Source organism: Zingiber officinale, chromosome 5A, assembly GCF_018446385.1.
Source record: "Zingiber officinale cultivar Zhangliang chromosome 5A, Zo_v1.1, whole genome shotgun sequence".
Classification (NCBI taxonomy): Eukaryota; Viridiplantae; Streptophyta; class Magnoliopsida; order Zingiberales; family Zingiberaceae; genus Zingiber; species Zingiber officinale.
The window spans coordinates 144,829,370-144,850,520 of record NC_055994.1 but is presented as its reverse complement, the minus strand read 5'-3'; the positions used below and the strand labels follow the sequence as shown (position 1 = coordinate 144,850,520).

The 21,151-nt window shown below is 36.5% G+C and overlaps 2 protein-coding genes across 2 annotated transcripts; both read left to right on the top strand.

The window, feature by feature from the left end:
* Positions 1 to 4,129: 4,129 nt before the first annotated feature.
* LOC121982220 (RING finger protein 10-like) lies at positions 4,130 to 19,315 on the top strand. The gene is made up of 9 exons (XM_042535186.1): positions 4,130 to 4,444; positions 5,156 to 5,202; positions 6,528 to 7,823; positions 13,360 to 13,448; positions 17,436 to 17,538; positions 17,616 to 17,720; positions 18,187 to 18,298; positions 18,657 to 18,827; positions 18,947 to 19,315. Exons 1-9 carry the CDS (start codon positions 4,225 to 4,227, stop codon positions 19,096 to 19,098), a joined length of 2,295 nt encoding a protein of 764 aa, XP_042391120.1. The 5' UTR covers positions 4,130 to 4,224; the 3' UTR covers positions 19,099 to 19,315.
* A 316-nt stretch (positions 19,316 to 19,631) lies between these two features.
* LOC121982218 (GEM-like protein 5) lies at positions 19,632 to 20,888 on the top strand. The gene is made up of 3 exons (XM_042535184.1): positions 19,632 to 20,038; positions 20,125 to 20,399; positions 20,480 to 20,888. Exons 1-3 carry the CDS (start codon positions 19,759 to 19,761, stop codon positions 20,711 to 20,713), a joined length of 789 nt encoding a protein of 262 aa, XP_042391118.1. The 5' UTR covers positions 19,632 to 19,758; the 3' UTR covers positions 20,714 to 20,888.
* Positions 20,889 to 21,151: the final 263 nt, after the last annotated feature.

Here is a 21,151-nt window from a genome sequence, read left to right as displayed (position 1 = left end):
CTTCAAATGCCATAAATGTCATATGTCGGGTCACATGACATAATTCATCCTCATCCGATGAGTCAACGTTTGGTGTATCCCAAGTAGCTTGAGCCACCATGGCTTCCTTCTTTTTCTCCTTCTTCTTCTCCTTTTCCTCTTTCTTCCTCAATTCCGGACAATTTGGCTTGATGTGTCCTTTCTTGTTACATCCATAACAAATGACATTAGTGTTAAAACTTGAACTTTGACTACTTTTACCTTTTGAAGGTTGAAATATTTTTTTCACATCCTTTCTCGTGAATTTCCTTGATCTCCCATCATCTTCTTGACATAATGTGCCACTTCACTTGCCGACATTTCATCATCACTATCCGATGATTCTTGCTCGGATTCGGATGATGAGGATTCCACCTTCTTTTCTTTCTTCTTTTTCTTCTTTTCTACAATAAGAGTCATACCTTTCTCTTTTGAAACCACATTAGCTTGTTCATGAAGTTCAAACTCGCAAAACAATTCATCAAGCTTAACCAAGGAGAGATCTCTAGATACCTTATACGCATCAACCATTGATACCCATAAAAGTGGTTCTAGGAAAAGATTGAAGGGCATATCTTACTAGATCTCTATTGTCAATTTTCTCACCTATTACATGGAGTCCATTTACTATCTCCTTGAATCTTCCATGCATTTGACTCACGGTTTCATTGGTCTTCATGGTGAAGGTTTGGAGTTGCCCTAACAAAAGATCTCTCTTGGCTCTCCTAGATTCGCTTGATCCCTCATTTAATTCAATGAGCTTTTCTCAAAGCTCTTTGGCGGAGTTGAATGGTCCTACTTTGCTTAATTGCTCATTTGAAAGTCCACATTGTAAGGTTATTGTGACTTTTGCATTTGCTTGAGCCTTCTTTGCCATCTCTTTTGTCCAATCCTTGGTTGGAAGGGGTGCTTCCGATTCGTTTTTTGGTTTTTCAAATACATCTACAACACTAAACCAATTTTCAATATCATTCATCAAATAATATTCCATCCTACCTTTCCAATATGTGAAATCGTTGCCATCAAAGAAAGATGGTCGAGCGGTGCTATATCCCTCTTGAAATGCCATCTTGATGCTTCGGTTGGCGATGAGTTCTTCCGATGCGAACCTTGCTCTGATACCAATTGATAGGACCTTTGCGTATGGCTAGAGGGGGGGGGGGGGTTGAATAGTCTTTCTTCGATTTTTCACCTACAACTTGTTAGCGAAAGTAAATAGAGAGAAATGAAAGACAAGAGAAACAAGAAAACAATGCTAACTCCTTGGTTTACTTGGTCTCCACCTCCTTGAGGTGACTAATCCAAGACACACACCCACACGATCAAACTCCAATATAAACTTCTTCTTCTCGTTATCACAAACGAATATGGAGAAATCTTTACAAGATTGCCTCTTCCTCTTACAAGATGAGATCTAGGCTTAGGAGGAAGAGACTCAAAATCTTTTGCTTTGAAATCACTTGGAGAGCTCTCTTTTGCTTAGCACAATCAGTATTTAAGTGTGTATTCTGCTACAGTACATCTTCCCTTTTTATTTGTCTTCAAAAGTAGCCGTTTCTCACGTGATCGTCGTCGTCGATCGATTGAGCACATCTCCAATCGATTCAAATATAGTCGTTGAGCGTCGTCACGATCGATTGGGCCAACACTGGATCGATTCAGCCGCATATTTCATAGGTACAGAAGTGGATTCAATCGATTGGTCGATCGATTGGTTACCTCCAATCGATCGGCTGATCGATTCAAAATCGCACAGCTCCTTCATGCAGAAACCTTTTGAATCGATCGACCGATCGATTGATTATCTCTAATCGATCGGCTGATCGATCCAGGTTCGCACTGTGTTCTTGCGCAGAAAGCATGTGAATCGATCGATCGATCGATTGGATTCCTCCAATCGATCGGCTGATCAATCCAAGTTCCCTCTGTGCTCTCGCGCAGAGGATATCAATCGATCGGCCGATCGATTGGTTTCCTCCAATCGATTGTCTGATCGATTCAGCTGTATCTTGTTTCATAGTTATGCGCCTCAATCGATTTACCAATCGATTGCTTACTGGTTTCCCAACTAATACCTCGTGCCGGATGAATGCATCCCTGGACTTTCTTGCCAAGACTCCGGTCCTCGACCTTCTTGGACTTCTCTTGCCTTACACCCGGTCTTCTGACCTGCAAGGACTTTTCCTGCCAAGACTCCGGTACTCGACCTTCTTGAACTTCTTCCTGCACAACTTGCAGCACACGTTAGATCCAAATGTATTAACCTAAACTTAAATAGTTGTCAACACATTGAAAACATCCAGGGCATGATTGCACCAACAAAATATAATTGAAAATGACTTTACAATCAAAACCTTTGCTTGCTTAATCTCTTGTAGCTTGGAAATATCTCTTGTTGGCGACGCTATCCTCCAAAACCCTCAATAATTGGCAGCGAAAAACTCCTTGAAACATCTCCTTTAAAGTCATTAGGTCATGGTTGATTTCTATATATTAGTCGATTGATCTTACTTATCAGTCGATTGATATGATCTTTAACCGTTGAACAACCTCTAAATTTTCTGAAATCTGTCTGATTTTATCAATAATTCGAACATTAGTTGATTGATGTAACCATCAATCGATTGATTGAATTAGTTGAATTGAATAAGTGAATTGACTCGCTTCTGTTTAATTCTGATTGACATCAATCGACTAATAGCAACCATCAGTTGATTGATGTCATTAGTTAAGTCTAACAATTGAATTGACTTATTTTTGTTCGATTTCAAAAGCCATCAGTATTCTATCAGTTGAGTCTAGCAACCGAATCGATTTGCTTCTGTTCAATTTCTAAAGTCATCAGTCGACTGATTAAATCCATTAGTTAATTGATACCTGAGTTTGATAAATATAGATTTCTGAATGAGTTCCTTTTTATAATGAAAATCACCTCATTTGATATATGATTCAAAAGTTTCGACGGCCAAATGTTCGGTCAAACGTGACCTACTTGAATTTTCTGTCTTGTGCCAAGTGTTCAACTCCCAGCTGACCTATTTGGAGTTAACCTAATTTTTAACTAGGTTTGTCTAGTTCCTAATTAGGTCATCCACCACCTAGTCCTGCTAAGACTTCTATTGTCTAGTTCTCAACTAGGACTTCGATTGCATAGTTCTCAACTAGGTCTTCCGTTACCTAGTTTTCAACTAGATATTTCATTATCTAGCCTCGTTAAGACTTCTATTGCCTAGTCCCACTAGGAGTTTTACGGTCTAATCTCATTAGGACTTGCAATGCATATTGATTAAATATTGAAACTTCAACTCGAGTCAATTCGAGCTTGGTCAATCCTAATTAAAGATCAATTGCATCAATATTGTTAACTTAATTGAAAGAGCTATTTTTCAAACCGAGACTCGAGTAGTTCGCGACTTGACTCGATTAGACTCCTACTCTACATTACTAATGAGTTTGAATTATTTTTGTGTTATAAGAAAAGTTTTTATTTTTAGGTCATCACCTATGCACCCTTCCTCTCTGGTTGATCGGAGTCATCATAATTAACTCTTTTCAATAATGTTCATCAAAATTGTTATATAGCCTAAAAAATCATGAACAATAAAACTAACGGTATATGATGACTTAGAGGCTCTAGGGAACAATAAAAGGCTTTTGTGAAATTTGAGCAGTTTTTACTAAAACTAATACATTGATTTAATCGATTAAATTTGATGATTCAAGAATACAATAGGGGCTCCGAGGAACATTATTTTTCTTTAAAAAAACAAAAGTAGGTAGTTTGAGTCCATTTAACACTTTTAATAAAAATTACTAGATGAATCTAAATTGATTAAAAGTTTTAAAAAATAAATAGAATGGTTCTTGGAGTTTTAGGGAACAAAACATATGATTTTATTCTATCAAATTAAAAAAATAAAGGCATAAAATGATTAAAGAGGTTTTTCAATCTTTTAATAATTCTTTTAAAAAAAAGGAGGGATGATTTTTTCTTTTTTATAAATAATAATAATAATAATAATAATAATAATTATTATTATTATCTTTCAGGCTTTGACGGGGCTCGGGCAGTTGCGTTGCAAATTTGACGCGGCGGTGCAATTACCGCTGCACCTTTTTCGTCGTCCTTAAATATCCACCCCCACCCTCGACGGTCCCCTTCGACTGTTCCCTCAGCATCGTCTCCCGTGCCCTCGCAGCTGTTTCATGTCCATCAACCCCTCCGACGCCCAAAGGTCCGCAGCTTCTCTTCCGTTGCCATCCTACCCGAACGCTTCTTCTCGTCATGGCGCTCGCCGGGAATCACCCCGCAGCCTCGCCTCCTGGTCCGAGGGACTCCCCTGCGGCCGTGCTGCTGACGCCGCCTCTGGATCTGCGGCTGCCTATGCTTTCGATAACTCTTCCCCTTCCTCCGCGGAGAATCATGGTGAGTACCCCCCTTGATTGATGCACTGGATGGATAGAGACGTCGATCTGGAATCTAGGGTTCGTTGGTCTGCGTCGGCCTGATTGATGCGCCGGGGGGGGGGGGATTCGTTTTTTTTTTCTGTGTCGGCGTTTGATCAGTCGGTATTGACACTATCTCAGTTGAGTGGAATTTGATTTGGTGGTTTTTGGATTGGCGTTACTTTGCTTAATGCAGAATCGGGAATGTATAATATATAAGAATAAATGATTCGGGTTTGATTGGTGGATATAGCCATTAAGTTTCTGTTAAAATTCTCTATTTTTTATGCCTATAATACTCTGGCTAATATCCATTCATTATGTTTCTTATTTAAATTATTGCCATTGTTTTTGATTGAAGAAATAAAATCTCAATTAGATCCCTAGGAATCATTGAGATGTTTAGGGTGCACTGAACTAGCACAAGCTCTGTTTGCTAGAGACAGTGAGACTCTGCTAATTTCATGCTACCTCATAAAGTTTATCAACTTGGAACGTAAAGATTAAACCAGTAAGCTTTATCTGGAGAGAAATCCTTATGGTTTGATTCTGGGTTTTAAAATTATGGGAAATGACCTGCATGCCTTTACTCATTTAAATACTTCTCTTAGTGGATCACATTTGAACATTTATGCCAGTAGATCCCTCTTCCAACAAATTTGAAATTTATATATTTAACTATACATTGCAGAATCAGCTATTGCTGCAGGTGGAAATTCTCACAATTTGCCCAAGAAGGTAAGAATTTTTTCGTTGATATTATTTTCATCTTATAATGATCTAAGATATATTCTCTCCTTCACTTTGACATTTTTATTCTGATATATTATTTGTTATCATGTTCTAATTGGTTAACCCCATGTTTTAACCTCCGCAGACACAATTGACAGTTGCTATTGTGCTAATTTTGAGCACATGTTATTTAATGGCAACATATTAGCTTGTAAATTGTAGATATTTTATCATGTAATATTGTCAATGTAGATACTAGTATGAAAGAATAGACTAATAGACCTAAGGTTCACTACTTTTGCCAAAAGTATAACTGTTATTCTAGCTCTTTCTTGATAAATTTAAGTTGATGTAAGAATCTGAAGCCATTTATATATACAAAAAAACATTGATTGCGCGACACAGGTAGTTTCTCTTCATCTCCTTTTGATGATTCTAATGTCATGGAATTTATCTACCTTTGTTGTTTATGCAGAGTAGTTTGTTCAATGTGTTTCAAAACAAAAATAATAATAAAAAGAAGAATGTAATGCAAATCTTTTCAAAATCTGAACTTTACATCTAGATCTAGTATTTTATTTTTTGTTCAACTAAGTCACATCATCCCACTAAGTTTACTCTCTCCCCCTCCCTCTCCCTCTCTCTCTCTCTCTCTCTCTATATATATATATATATATATATATATATATATATTTTGGTAGAATTTACATCAAGTGATTTTTTTTTTCTCCTGGGTTCTTTTCATCTCTCTCTCCTTCCTTTTTGTTTGTCCTGCACCAGTTTGGTGCTGAGCACTCCATTTTTTTCATCAAAGTATGTCTAATGTGAAGAGCAATTATGTTTGTTCCATATAAATGGCAGATAAGTGCCTAATTGCATACCTACAGATCCAATGCAGTATAAGTATGCATTGTGTGTGTGTGGAAATAAATAGGAGATGCCCATATCCTCCCTTCCAAGTTAATAAAAGCTAATAAGTACCATACATTTTCTGAAAGTCTTTATGATGGAAAATATTTGCCAATCATGGGATTTACTGGTAAGCTAGATTCTTCATTTCTTTTTGTGGAGTTGAGTTTTACTCGGGACAATAACAAGTTACATATCTCTGCCAATATTTGCAATGAAGAGTGATTTCCCCCCTAAAAGCTAGTGACAATTACCTAACGATTTAATGTTTATCATTGCTAAGTAAGTACTGTTTCTAATTAGCAAACTTGTAGATATTTGTTAACTAGCTATAGATATTTGAGGCATGACAAGAGGTCTATGAAAAAAAATACAAGTGCCTTGCTCTATGGCTCAGGATCAATTTACTATTCTTCTTTCAGGTGAACCGGCACAGAGTGAATGATTTCAAGAAAAGCCAATTTGGCAAAAAACGAGGCACAAATGTCGAGTATCAGTCTACAGTGGGAGAAGAAGTGCCTCCATATTGCAAAGCCAATCAATTTGTACATGTTGTAGAGAATGAACGGCCTTTTGTAAATGTAAATCTTGTCCATTCTTCTGGGCCTAGCAGTTTCCAAGGGAATGGTAGTCAGTCATCTACAAGAAGGAACAACGCAATCAATGCCAATCATTTGCTCAATTTCTACTATGATCCAATTTCTCGTCCTGAACCCAGGGCTCCTCCTCCCAGAAGGCAACGCAAGGTAAAACCTTATAACAAAGACTTGTTTCTACAAGCAAATTACAGATTTGTGGTTTTGAATAGAGAAAGCTCTGAAGTTGAATCCATAGATCCTGATAAAATGTTAAATTGGGAAGATGTGGTATGTGTCAGATACTCTACTCCTTTTACAGTGCAATGTCCAATTTGTTTGGAGACTCCTCTTTGCCCACAAATAACTACATGTGGGCATATTTATTGTTTTCCTTGTATACTGAGGTACTTGCTTATGGGAGAGGAGAATCACAAAGGGGTATGCTGGAAGAAATGCCCCCTTTGTTTTATGGTGATATCAATCAAAGATTTATATTCTGTTCTTATTGAGAATGTTAAGAACTTCAGTGTTGGAGATCATGCACACTTTACACTTTTAACCAGATCCAAGGATTCAGTATTTCCTGTACCAAAATCTAAGCAAGTTGAAAGTACTCTATCAAGTAGTGCAGATGACCTCTGTGATACATTCTCTAAGTTTATTGTAACTTCGGATGTGGGATTGTCTGTCAGAAAAGGAAAATCTGATCTCACTTTTTGGCTACATAAAGCAGATTCCGGTCTAGTTGATGACTTAGAAAAGCTTCCGTATGTCTGTGCTGCACTTGAACAATTGGAGGAAAGGATGAAAATGTGGAGAGAATTACATACTTACAATGTTAATACTCAAAACAGAGATAATTTATCGAGTTTGGCTACAAATTTGGCAAGTGACAAGTTGTGTACAGATGAACCCCAATGTGTGATACCATCTTACATTCCAGATGAAGATGGATTTTCCATAGAAATTATGTCTAATGTATTTCCAGTGGCTGCTGAATCTGAACATGTGGATAGCCCCAAACAAGTTCCTCCTTCACATAATGGAAGTGAGAAATTGCAACATGATGACATATCTTCACAGAAAAATTCTGTTAGCAACAATGAGGTAACTGAGAGAGATTCATACAGTTTCTACCAGGTAATGTTTGATCTTTGGTTCATCTTGTAGGCAAATATGCAATAAATGTATGAATAATTTTTCATTTCATAACGAAGCTTTTTATAAACCATTACATGTAATATCTGTACATATCGGAAAGGAAATTTTCACGATCATTCTACCAAAGGTTCTTACATGATCTCCAATACTCCGCTCATGCCCTTTCAAACACAGTGTCACTTGGTACATGCATGCTTCTATTTGAAAAGAGATGATTAACCACACAATAAGTACCACAACTACCATGTGATCCTCTACTTCATGACACATGTAAATGATTGCTCCTAACACATACCATCCTTATACAAGATGATGAAGAGTTATTTTCATTCAATAAAATTATCGAATAAACAATAAGTCTCATAACATATAAATGGACATCATGAAATGTATTGAATTCCATATACTACCTCACACTAGTGTTCCTTACAGATAGCCTAGTATATTTTAGTGCCTACAGACCTAGGCTTTGATACCATTAATTTGTCCCCACCCGTAGTATAGAGCATAATAGAATGTTGCGGTTTTGCTAAACAAATTAGCTTGTACACAAGGCAACAGATATATTGAAAAAGATTTTCATTTCATAACTAAACATTCTAGAAGATGTTACATGTAAGATTTCTCTACGTATCAAAAAAGATATATACAAGATAAACTAATACCTGGATCTGAACACCTCACTCAAGTCCCTTATAGCCAGTGTCGCTTGGTACATGCATGATGTTATTCGCCACATAGATTTATAAATCCAGTAAGGGCCAAAGTATCAAATAGATAATAATTAATATATTGTAGATTTGCTTTTATCTTGTACACAAGGCAACAAATATATTGAAAAAGATTTTCATTTCATAACTAAACTTTCTATAAACTGTTACATATAAGATTTCTCTACATATCTAAAAAGTTATTTACAAGATAAACTTCTACCTGGATCTGAACACCTCACTCAAAGTCCCTTCTAGCCAGTGTCACTTGGTACATGCATGATGTTATTAGCCACATTGATACATACGTCCAGTGAGGGTCAAAGTATCAAATAAATAATAATTAATATATTGTAGATTTTATCTTTGAAGTTTACAGATTCAAATCAGCGGTCTAATAAACCACATCAAATATTCAGTCCAATCAATTAAAATTGTCTTAGGTTAAGGTTATATTCACAATTAGCCTTGGTGGTACTAGTCACTTTGATGTTTGACATTTAGGTAATCCTCGCAGTTTGGATTGTTCCATATGACAATTCACTGTCATGTTGACATGACCAGAATATAACCCTCTTTGGTGGTTCACTTTCATTCCATTGCCGTTGCATTGAGACTAGATACTCTAGTAAATGGGTTCCCAAGCTTTCTTTTAATATAAAATTAGCATTTCATTAATAACACAATAATTCCAATTGATAATTATTTGATAACAACTAGGTAGGGTTAGCTATATGGATCATTTACGACATTGAGTTCTATCTCCTACTGTATCAACATCTATACTTAAATTTTATCTTATTTTATTGTTACTAACCAAGTCTTGTATGGTCTTCCTCATTTGATATACATGTTTGTCATAGTGAGTATTTATTGGTCATTTAAGTACATGTCTGTACCATCTTAAATGTGTCTCTTAGAGTTTTCCCTCAATAGATGTAACTCCGACTTTCTATCTAATGCTCTCATTCGTATTCTGTCCATTCTCGTATGTCATAGCCCAAGTCATGCGCTCAAGTCATAGTCCAACATTCAGCTCCATATAACTTAGCATGTCTAACTGCAGTTTTGTAGAATTTTTCTTTAAGTTTTAGAGATACTTTACGATCACATAAAACGTCCGACGCTCTCTTCTATTTCAACCATCTTGCTTGTATTCTATGTAAGATATGTCTCTCAATCCCTCCATCATTTTGCAAAAATGATCCTAAATATCTAAAGTTCTCTGTTCCAGGTAACTCGTCATCTTTTATCTTAATAATTGTCTCATTTTGTCTAATATTGCTAAACTTAAATTTCATATATTCTGTCTTTATTCTACTAAGCGTAAAATCTTTTCCTTTTAGTACTTTATGCCCAGATTCTAGTTTAACATTTACTCCTTCGCGTGTTTTATCTACCAAAACAATATCATCGGCAAACAATATGCACCACGGTACTATCTTGAATGTCTTGAATGTGTGCAATGAGTTCGTCCATAATTATCTTTATTGGAAATGCTTCAGTTATTCCGCCTTACGTCTTTATTCTTATCGGAGAAAATTATGTTTTTAGTCCTGTAACTTACACTTTTTTCAATTTTAGTCCTGTTATGAGTCAATTTACATTTTTAGTCCTTTAACTTGTAATATTTTCCAATTTCAGCCCTTTTTCCTTTAAAATTGAAATTTTTCAACGGAAAATGATGAGTTGTAAATTGAATTTGGAGATTTTGATTTTTTATAACCCATGTGCTTTTTATATTCCAACCACAAACTAGACATTTTCCGTTGAAAAATTTTAATTTTGGAGGAAAAATGACTGAAATTGAAAAATATTACAAGTTACAGGACTAAGAACATAAATTAACTCATAACAGGACTAAAATTGAAAAAAATGCAAGTTACAGGACTGAAAATGTAATTTTCTCTTCTTATCGTTACACTCTTATATATATTTTTAATTAGTTTAATATATGTTACGCTAACACATCTCTTTTTTAGAATTCTCCATATAATTTCTCTTGCGACTCTATCATAAACTTTTTCTAAGTCAATGAATACTATGTGCAGATTTTATTTTTGCTTCCGATACTTGTCAATTAATTGTCTAAGAAGATGTATAACTTCTATTGTCAACCTTCCGGGCATGAACCCAAATTGATTTTCGGTTGCTGGTCTCTTTCTTTAATTTTTTTCTATTACTTTTTTTCCAAAGTTTCATGGTATGACTTATTAGTTTAATACCCTTATAGTTTGTACAATTTTATACATCTCATTTGTTCTTATATAAAGGGAACTAGAGTATTTATGCCCCATTGATCAGACATTTTTTTTCATTTTCAATATCATGTTAAATAATTTTGTAAGTCATTCAATACCTTGACTTCCATATCTCTATCGGAATATCATTTGGTCTAATGATTTTTCCATTGTGCATTCCATTTAAAGCTTGTTCTACTTCTGAAGTTTGAATTCTACGATAAAAGTTTAAATTTCTATGCTCATTTGACCTATTTAAATTATCTAAGTTAAGTTGGTCACCTGAACCTTTATTAAAGAGTTGATGAAAATACCTCTTCCGCCGCTCTTTTATTTCTCCATCGTTTACTAGTACCCTGTTACATTCATCTTTAATATATTTTATTTGGATAAGATCTTTTGTATTCCTTTCTCTCTATTCTATAAATATCTTTTTCCCTTTCTTTTGTATCCAATTTTTCATATAATCATTCAAAAGTTTTATTCTTTGCTTCATTCAGTACTCTCTTAGCTTCTTTCTTGGCTATTGTATATTTTTTAAAAATTTTCTCATTCTTACAAATATATAATTCCTTATAAGATATTCGTTTTTTCTTCACTTTCTCTTGTACTTTCTCATTCTACCGCCAAGATTTCTTATTTAATGGTGCATGTTATTTTGACTCACTGAGTACACTCTTAGTTACTATTTTCAACTTTGATACCATCTTATCCTATGTCGTATCAGAATCATCATATATTTTACCTAATGTTTGTACTCTTACCTTCTCCTTAAATATATTTATTTTTCATCCTTTAACTTCCACCACTTAATTTTAGGAGTCGTATATATTTTCTTTCTATTGATGCTATGTTTGAGGTATATATCCAACACTAATAACCTATGTTGGGTAGTTAAGCTTTCTTCAGGGTTGATCTTGTAATCTTTACAAATTTTTTATCCTTCTTCCTAACTATAAGAAAGTCAATTTGCGATTTATTATTTCCACTTTTGAACGTGACTAAGTGTTCTTCTCTTTTCTAAAAAAATGTATTCGCTAATATAAGGTCATATGTTATCGTAAAATCTAATATAGTTTTCCCTTACTCATTTCTCATTCCAAACACATAACCCTTGTACTCTCTTATATTTTTTTATTTTTAACTCAAACATGCCTATTTAGATCACCTTCTATTAAAATTATTTCATTTGGCAGAATGTTTTGTAATATTTCATCTAAGTCATCCCAAAATCTTAATTTGGTTGCTTCGTCTAATCCTATTTACGGTGTATATACGCTAATTATGTTCATAGTTTTTTTCGCCACTATTATCTTAAGGACTATAATTCTATCCTTTTTTTAACTACTCGTATACTTCATCCTTTAACGAATTATCTATAATAATACTCACTCCATTTCTTGTTTTACTCTTTCTTGTGTACCACAACTTTAAACTCGAGTTCTCTATCAGTTTTGCCTTCTCGCCTATCCATTTTGTCTCTTGTACACAAAATACTAATTTTTCTCCTAATTATCGTATCTACTACCTGCATCGATTTACAAGTGAAGGTTCTTATGTTCCATGTTTCAAATCTTAGATTATTAGTTTTCCTATCATATCTGTTCTTATCCATCTTATGGTGTAAGAACTCTTGTCTATTTAACACTACACCCAAGTTCTCATGGAGATCTAGCGATCCTTGTCGATATGTTACAGTCGGACTTTGCAACGCGAACTCTTGCATATTTAGCACTACACCCAAGCTGTCTTTGCCGAGACGTTATAGTCGGACCCTGCAACACGTTCCTTCTGGGGAACAACCTAGCATTAGCACAATAGTTAATGGATCCATTCATTTAATATTTGCCATAGTTTTAACACTGGTTGGTAATCTAACGCAACCCTCCTCCTTTATTCGGGTTTGGGACCGGCCATGATTGGTTCGTCATATTTGATAATTTATGTAAATTATAAACAATTAAAATGGATATCAATTAAAATATGATATTATACTACACTAGATTCTTACCTTATGCAACATGTTTCTTCTTCAAGATGTTCTAGTTTGGAACCCAAACTTATCTTTCAAATTTGGCCTACAAATAAATTCACTATACTAACAAGAATTAGGAAAAACCTTGGTCTCTTGATGAATCAAAGATGGGTTAGAGAGCTTAAAAATGGATGATCAACTATTCTGTTTTCCCTCAATCCATTTCTCTTTTCCTAATTTTCTTCTTTCCTTTGCTGTTCACTATTCCATAGCTAGATCTCCTCTCCCTCTCTTATTTTTCCTCTTTGTTTCTCCCTCTCTTCTTTTCCAATCAAAACAATCCTCTTTTTCTTGCTCTGCTGATCGCAGCTTTTATCCTCCTCATGAAGATGAATGTTGTCCTCATCTTTCCTTTTTTAGATACGGGCTAAAATGGTCTGGGCTTCACAAATCGCCCATAGAACAATTTTGGTATGCATAGGCTTTGTATACTAATTTGACCATCAGATTTATGCCTCATAAATTATTACTTTTTATCTGTACATGTATGTATAATTCTAGCATTTTAAATTGCCATTTCATATTGGCAGGCAACTGATGGTCAGCTTCTCATTCTTCATCCATTAAATATGAAGTGTCTCCTTCATCACTTTGGTAGCTATGATATGCTTCCTTCAAGGTGCATAAACTTATTTATGCAGAGAAATTTAGACACATAATTTTTAGTTTTTACTTAGTTGCAATGATTTATGTGTTCTTTATGCTTTTTGTTCCTTGAGCTTACTTTTGTGCCATCTGAACTGCTTAACTTTATGATTGCTGGATGTGTTGTAATTTATAGGGTTCACTTGTCTATTGAACTCATTGTGCACTTGATACCTCAACCTCTTCCTCTTTTGAATCGCCTCAGCCAATATATTTTGGTGCTTCCCTGAACAAGGAGAGTTCTTCTAGCTCCTTCGTGGCACTAAAGGGACATCAGTTCCATCAAGTAGGTGGCGAGGGTCTAGTGAGGAGCGATCCATCTTTGCTCCTTATCACTAGTGAGAATGCTAAAACTAGCACATATGAGCTAGTACACCCCTTACGTTGTTGGATCCTATCACCAACAGCAAAGCCATGCATGCACCCTATGATACCAAAAATCAGTGACTTGCCCCCAATGTGAAATTGCCCCACATGGCCACATGCGAAAAGAAATTTGCCTCAGAGCCTCATTCTCTGCCTCATACAGCTGAATTACCTCTTCCCTATCTACATCTCACGCCAAATAAGTGACTCACCTCAAGATCTTGAGCATATGAGCTGAAGTGAAGATAGGGAAACAATGGGCGCCAAATTGGAATATCAACAAATGAGGAAAATAATATTATTAAATTGGAAGATAAATCAATCTAAGAGATCTCTTTAGACATTTATAGACTAGGATTATGACTTAACCTTTGTAAATAAGATAATTAAAACACGACTAGGTTATCCCAAAACTCTTAACAAATGTAAACAACTCTTTTAAAATTAAATAACAAAATTTAAATAATTGAATTGGTAAAAACTAAACTTATTGAAACCCAAAAATCTATAATGATGATTAAAACTCTAACTATGCCAAGGAACTGGTAGGAATACATTGTCATTTGATTTTATATCTTAGATATAGTTTGAAATCTTCTTGCTCAATACAAGTCAAAATTAGTATTTGTTTGCCTGATATTGGTGATATATGGGTTGATATCAAGTGGTATGGAACATTCAAGTTTTGCTTGTGCCATCTAGTTTTAGCATTGGATCACAAGTAGGAACAGTGCTTTTTTTCCTTACCTACTGAAATTTGAAACCGTCTAAGCAAATTAATAGTTACAAGAGATTATTGATGGCTAAGTTTTACACTACTGTGGTTCCCATAGATGTGGCATCATTTTGACACTGAATATCCATTGAGGTGATACTGATTAGGATTTCTAAATCCTGTTAGTGCAGGAGGCTCCTATCTATGCAGGTGGTTAACATGCTCAATGCTGATGTGAGGGTTTACATATTCGGTATTTGTTTAACTCAGAAATTTGAATTCGGAGAGGATGTTTATCCTAGAGGTGGTTGGTGGGAACTAACATGGGAAACAGGCATATGGTGGGAGGATTAGTGCAAAAGTCAAATGTCTATTTTGCTACAGTTGGGAGGAAAATAATCTGTTACTCAAACTCAATTACAAATATTCAACATAATTATCAATTCAAGTGTCTAACATGGCTGTTTCTTAAAGTTTATAAATGTGATCGCTAGGGATATTAAGTTTCCACTTTGATTATTGGTGTTTGATGTTAGTATTCAACACAAATTGGAGAGGGTAAATGAATAATTAATTCTAGAGAAAATAGTGGAGACTGTTATAAGTCACTGCTTGTTTTTGTGCTTCTATAGCTATGGCACCATAGAAGGAAATTCACATTTGTCTAGTTTTTAGATTTCTAGTTGTATAGCCACAAAGGATGATTAGTAGAAAGGACAATTGATAGATATTGGTGGATGAATCCTTTGAACTCATTTCAAGTGATTTAAAGTCACTTGAAGAGATAATAAAGAGAGAATTCTGAATACATAGATTTTAAGTCTTGATGAATATTCCATATAATATATTTGTTTGTTTAACCAAGTGAGCATTGAAGATTTCTGGAGGACTGCATTGTCACATTAATTTCTGAGATGGATCTTTTAAACAAAGGTGGTGTAATGGACAAATGGGAATAATTCATTCCTATGATTCCATTCCAATGTTTGGGTGGACAATCTGAGGTGGAATGGTTCATTCTATTTCACCCATTCCATATTTAATAGGTGAAAAACCTCTTTCCACTCCTATCAAAGGCCAGTTGAGATTGCACAAGATGGGTGGATAGGTAAGGCCAGGTAGGCTAGGTTGCCTGACTAGATTTGACACACAAGTCAGGTTGTATGGATTGATTAGGCTTGGTTGACCTGTTGGATCAAACTTGCTAGGAGAGCCAAGTGTCATTGCTTAACCAGCCGGTTCAAGCAGATCAGTCAAATGAATTGTGGCAGGATAGCCCAATGGATCGATGGAGACGGTTTGAGCTGACAGTGTTAGTTGGCCTGAGCAAATCAATTGGGCAGAGTAGATCAATCAAATTGATCAAGCCTAATGAATTAGACAGGCTGAACGCGCTGAGTGGACCTTTCGAATCAAGCATAGTGCATGGATCAACAAACTAGGTGTGTCGGAAAGAGAAGGTAGATTTAACACAGACCAAATAGAATCATATTGATTCGAAGAGTTAGATGAACCAAATGAGTCGAATATATGATGACTCATTCCTCTAATTATGACATTCTATTTACAACCAAACAAAGAAGTGAAATATAATATTTTTCATTTTATTCCATTTCATTTCTTATGTCACTTTGATTCAATTCCATTCTACTATATCAGATGGACCCTTAGAATTATTTACTTGGATGGAAGATACAAGGGAGGAGGGAAAGCAATAACAACATGTAGATGGAATTCTATATAATTTATGAGCCCTTCATTCCGACCCACCTGACTTTCCAAGTAAACAAACCCTTGGTGATAGTGAGCTCATCCAATTTTGAGCTATCTTACTCATGCACAAGCTTCTTAGATAATTTTATTTTGTTGATTCTATCTTCAATCTTTGCTAAGAGTTAGGCATATGGTTTGGTTTCTACATTTTTGTAAAGGCTAAAGATAAGTGTGACTCAATGAATAAGGTTAATTACATAAAGCATCCATAAACTGTGTCATAAGTTTCAATTTGATACATGGATCTTTTTCTTCCAACCAGGCACACCATATAAATATAATTAAATCAGTAAATCATCTTCTTTTTTTTTTATTTTCATTATAACAGATGGGATGCTCTTCATCGTAAGTGCTTCACTTCTCACTCTCTTGTTCCTCTCTTGGCCAACTCTTTCTTCCTTGTTTCCTCATTTTCTTCCTCTTTTTTCCCCTAAGGCTCTACACGTTGCCCTGGTCTCCTGTCTTTCTCTCCCCTCGGTGTCTTTATTTCTTCTTTCTTCTCTCACTTCTTTCTTCTTTTCTTCTATCCTCCTTTCAAGGACAGTGATGTACTACCGAAATTGAACAAAACTCGTACAAAGCTAATTGTTGCAACACTAGTGACATCTCTCAAATGGATACACCTCACAACTAGGGTTTTTTTTATTAAAACTGAATAGATAACTTATGAGAGTGGTCTAGGACTATGCCCCTTTCTGTAGAACAATTAAAGGGCATAGGTTTTTTTACTAATTATTCTAAAAAAATTAATGCGCCTAATAAACATCATAAACTTATTAAAACTTGATCAACTTTAGAAGTTTAAAACTTGGAATAAAATTAGACCTAAACTAAACTCAAAATCCATCAAACTGCATTAAATGCATCTCGGAAGGGTAGAGTATAACTATGAAGGGAAAACAAAGATAACTGGAAAAAAAAAAAGAGAGAAAAGAGAGTGGGGAGATAGAAAATAAGAAGAAAATTTGAAAAGTAATAATTTTTATCATCAAAACACAGATTTAATGTCTTGTTCAGAATTCTGTTTGTTGTCATGAGGAGAAGACATATTTGTTTGAAAAATTTACATTACACTGACTAAGCATGATGGGATCAATGCCAATGCAGCATTAATGGTGAAATTTTGGAGCTGGAGGCTATAACACAGTCAGAAGCTATGCGAAAAAGATACCGTTACCTTAGTCATTTCTCATTAACCACAACATTTCAGGTATTATATTGCCCACTAAGTTTCAATATAATTAATGTTGGCTATTTTTTCTCCTGACAACGTTTTATTACATGCAGCTTTGTGAACTTGATTTGAAGCATCTCCTACCTTTCAATTCTTTGGCTCCATTCATGGATGAAATTAATAAGCGTGAAAAGCAGAGACGACGACTTGCAAAGAAGGTACATCACACTGCTAGTTTGACTTAGGATCCTAACATCCCTGTTGAATGCACCACATTTGTTATTTGAATTTGTTCTTTCTTCTGATTGACAATCATCTTCTAAAGTGTATTAATGGGTATTGCTGTCAGTAGCTACTGGGATTTTTTTATTTGGTTATAAAACTTGGCAAAAGATAACTATCTTAACATTCACATCCATATTGGGGTTTTGAATCTTATCACCAAAAGCATGTAGACTAAGGCTACATGCCATTTGCAATCTGTCATACTGTTGCTTTAGGTGAGGCAATGTTGATGAGCCTAAAAAGTTAGGAAGTGGGATTACAATAATATTTTTGCTATCACGCTAGTTATATAAAGCATTATTTTCCAACACCAAGACTGTCTTCTTCAATTGTCTTATAAATGCTCAATCATTTCATTTTTCTTATATTTGAAATTGCATGTCTTAATTTCCCCTTTAGGAGAAAAATGAGAGAGGTAAGGCTGAAGCTGCCTCACATTTTAATCTAGTACCTTCTGCTCAGATGCAATTTGCTCAAAAGGATATTGTATTTTCATCAGATGACTTTGAAGGTATGACCTTTTTGGAAACATCCTAATGTCCTTCTGCGAGAAAATGTTTCAGTACAATTTTTTTTTCTCTACTTCATAATCTAGTATTTCACTATTACATCTGGGTTATACGTATACATGCTCTAATTCTTATGTCAATCAATCAAATGGAACCTTTCCCCTAGGTTCAATGATTATTTTCCACCAATGCACGTAAACCAATTGGAATATTTCTTTATTGTTGTTTATAAGATTTCCAATGATAATTTCCCAGCAATGCATCAGTAATTTGTTGGGTGGTATTTTACGCTGCATTAAAGATTGTTACTTTCTTTAAGTATGTGAGACCTTTTCCAACTATATATCATTCTGTGTTCAGCTTTAACCACCAACAGCATTCCATCCAGCAGTCCTCCCACTGGTGAGAGGAAACTATTCTCCGATGTAACAAGGCTTGGTTTTGCTGCGGCACACGATTCACCTTCTTTAAGAGGTGGTGAAGCAGCTGCCGAGTCATCAGGCCACGCCACTAAAGCCTCTAATGTTCAAGGTATGCCTTTTGGCCAGCTTATAAATTGCTATTTCTCAACCTTCATCATAATTGTTTTTTGAGTGCATGAAGCGTCTATGAATCCGCCTTTGACTTCATTTTCATTGCTTCAAATATAGCTTCTGGGAACACAACAACATCGTCATTTGCCACAATTTTATCTTCTGCCCGAGAAGTGGAGAGCTCCGAGCAGCACACCAATGCTTTGGTGAAGAAAGGGAAGAAACCGAACAAAGTGCTCTTGTCCACTGCTGGAGGTCGTCGTTACTAATCTCCGACGAAACCTCTGTTAGTTATTAGGCGCGCCAAGTGTGTACATTTAGTTTCAGACCAATAAGACGCGTGTTCAAAGTCATTACAAAGATGTTGCACTTTGAGGATTTTGCATTCCTTATGTGGCGACGCCGCCCTTCTTGCAGTATGGAAGGGGATCGACGTATGCGTCCTAGAGAAAAATCTATTATTAATCGAATAAAGTTGGATGACTATGTGAGCTCGATGTTAATTAAAATTGTTTTCAGATAAAGAGTATAAGAGGTACATTAGATAAATAAAAAAATGTCTTCGTTACTTAACAAATCTAGCCATCTGGAAACTTCTAACTCTAGTCAGCATTTAAAAAATAAATAAATTAAGAGCCGACTTTTTTTTTTTCCTGTTTTTACCCTTTGAGACGGTTCTCGTCCTTGCCACGTCTTCTCGCCGAGCCCACGCGTCGCCCATCGCCGACACGCGTACTGACAAAATCGAACCTTGCGGGCTAAGCACCTTCCTGATGGATCATCCAATCTCTCTATAAAAATTCAATCTTCCATCTTTTATTGCATCACGAACCATATCCATCGATCTTTGCCGACCTTTCCCAATTAATCCAACAACTCCACTGTCTTCGATTGCCTCCGGCGAGCGGCATCCTTGTTTTTTCTTGTCCATGGAGAAGGACGCCAAGGTAGTGGACGCCCACGTCGACGCCGCAGAGCAGGCCAAGTGGGGGACTAGGCAGATGGGCCCGCCGGCGGCGCCTGCGGCGCACCCGGAGAACCAGAGAGCCGCACTGTGGACGCTGCGAGGCGACGACGAGCGTCCCCCCTACGTGCTCGACTTCCAGCCGGTGAGCCGGCCGGCCGGCAGCCCCATGGAGAGCATCCTCGACTACTTCAATTCCTGGGCCAAGAAGGCCGAGGACCTCGCGCAAAACATCTGGCACAACTGTAATCGATCGAATCTATACGATTATCTGTTTTTTTTAATGAATTTTCCGGTGATTGATACGATCTGTGTCGTGTTTGATTCGCAGTGAAGGCGGCGCCTTCGATGACAGAGGCGGCGATGGGGAAGCTCAGCCTCTCCGCGAAAGCCTTCACTGAGGGTGGATTCGAGTCGCTCTACCGGCGGACCTTCCACACCGACCCCAACGAACGGCTCAAGAAAACCTTCGCCTGCTACCTCTCCACCGCCGCCGGGCCCGTCGCCGGGACCCTGTACATCTCCACTGCCAACGTCGCCTTCTGCAGCGACCGGCCCCTGTCCTTCCGGGCGCCTTCCGGTCAGGAAACCTGGAGCTACTACAAGGTTTATTATACGAATCTATCGATCGATCAGTAGCTTAATCTTCCATCAAATGAACTGGATTTAATTCTTTATCGTTGCAGGTGATGATCCCGCTGGGGAAGATAGCGAACGTGAGTCCGACGACGTCGGGCGGGAACCCGGCGCAGAAGTTCATACACGTAGTGACGGTGGATGGGCACGAGTTCTGGTTCATGGGCTTCGTTAACTTCGAGAAGGCGGCGGAGCATCTGCTGGACGCGGTGGCGGACTACGCGGCGGCGGCGGCGGCGGGTGGAGCTCAGCAGCCTGGGATCGCGCAGAGCGTCGGCGTTTAGAGCATCAAATCGATCTGTGTAATTGCATGTGTTCCATCCAGTTGGCTTTGTTGGATGTGAATTCGGTCTGTTCATTGTTGCTGTGGAGTGAGTTTGCATGTTTGTATTGCAGTAATTAATGAAGAAGAACAGAGCATCATCAGTTATAGACAGTGATGCTATTGACAGGATCAAATCACTCAGTTCTTAAGATTCAAATTTAGTGTTAAGTGTAAGAAAATGAAGAACAGAGCATCATCAGTTAATTATAGACAGTAATGGTATTGACAGGATCAAATCACTCAGTTCTTAAGATGGCACACCAATAATGAATTAAAAGATGTATGCCTCAATAATAACAGCATCTAACTATCATTGATCTTTAAAGTAATATAGAATCGAAATAATATCTAGCGAAGATTAAAGCAATAAAGAAAACTGAAATAATAACTAGCGAAA

Excerpts from the sequence above, each read along its gene's own strand:
- LOC121982220 (XM_042535186.1), top strand. The coding sequence starts at position 4,225 with ATGTCCATCAACCCCTCCGACGCCCAAAGGTCCGCAGCTTCTCTTCCG. Across the intron at positions 13,449-17,435 it reads TATGATATGCTTCCTTCAAG|CATTAATGGTGAAATTTTGG; the intron begins GTGCATAAACTT and ends ATGCCAATGCAG. Across the intron at positions 17,539-17,615 it reads CATTAACCACAACATTTCAG|CTTTGTGAACTTGATTTGAA; the intron begins GTATTATATTGC and ends TATTACATGCAG.
- LOC121982218 (XM_042535184.1), top strand. The coding sequence starts at position 19,759 with ATGGAGAAGGACGCCAAGGTAGTGGACGCCCACGTCGACGCCGCAGAG. Across the intron at positions 20,039-20,124 it reads GCAAAACATCTGGCACAACT|TGAAGGCGGCGCCTTCGATG; the intron begins GTAATCGATCGA and ends TTTGATTCGCAG. Across the intron at positions 20,400-20,479 it reads AAACCTGGAGCTACTACAAG|GTGATGATCCCGCTGGGGAA; the intron begins GTTTATTATACG and ends TTATCGTTGCAG.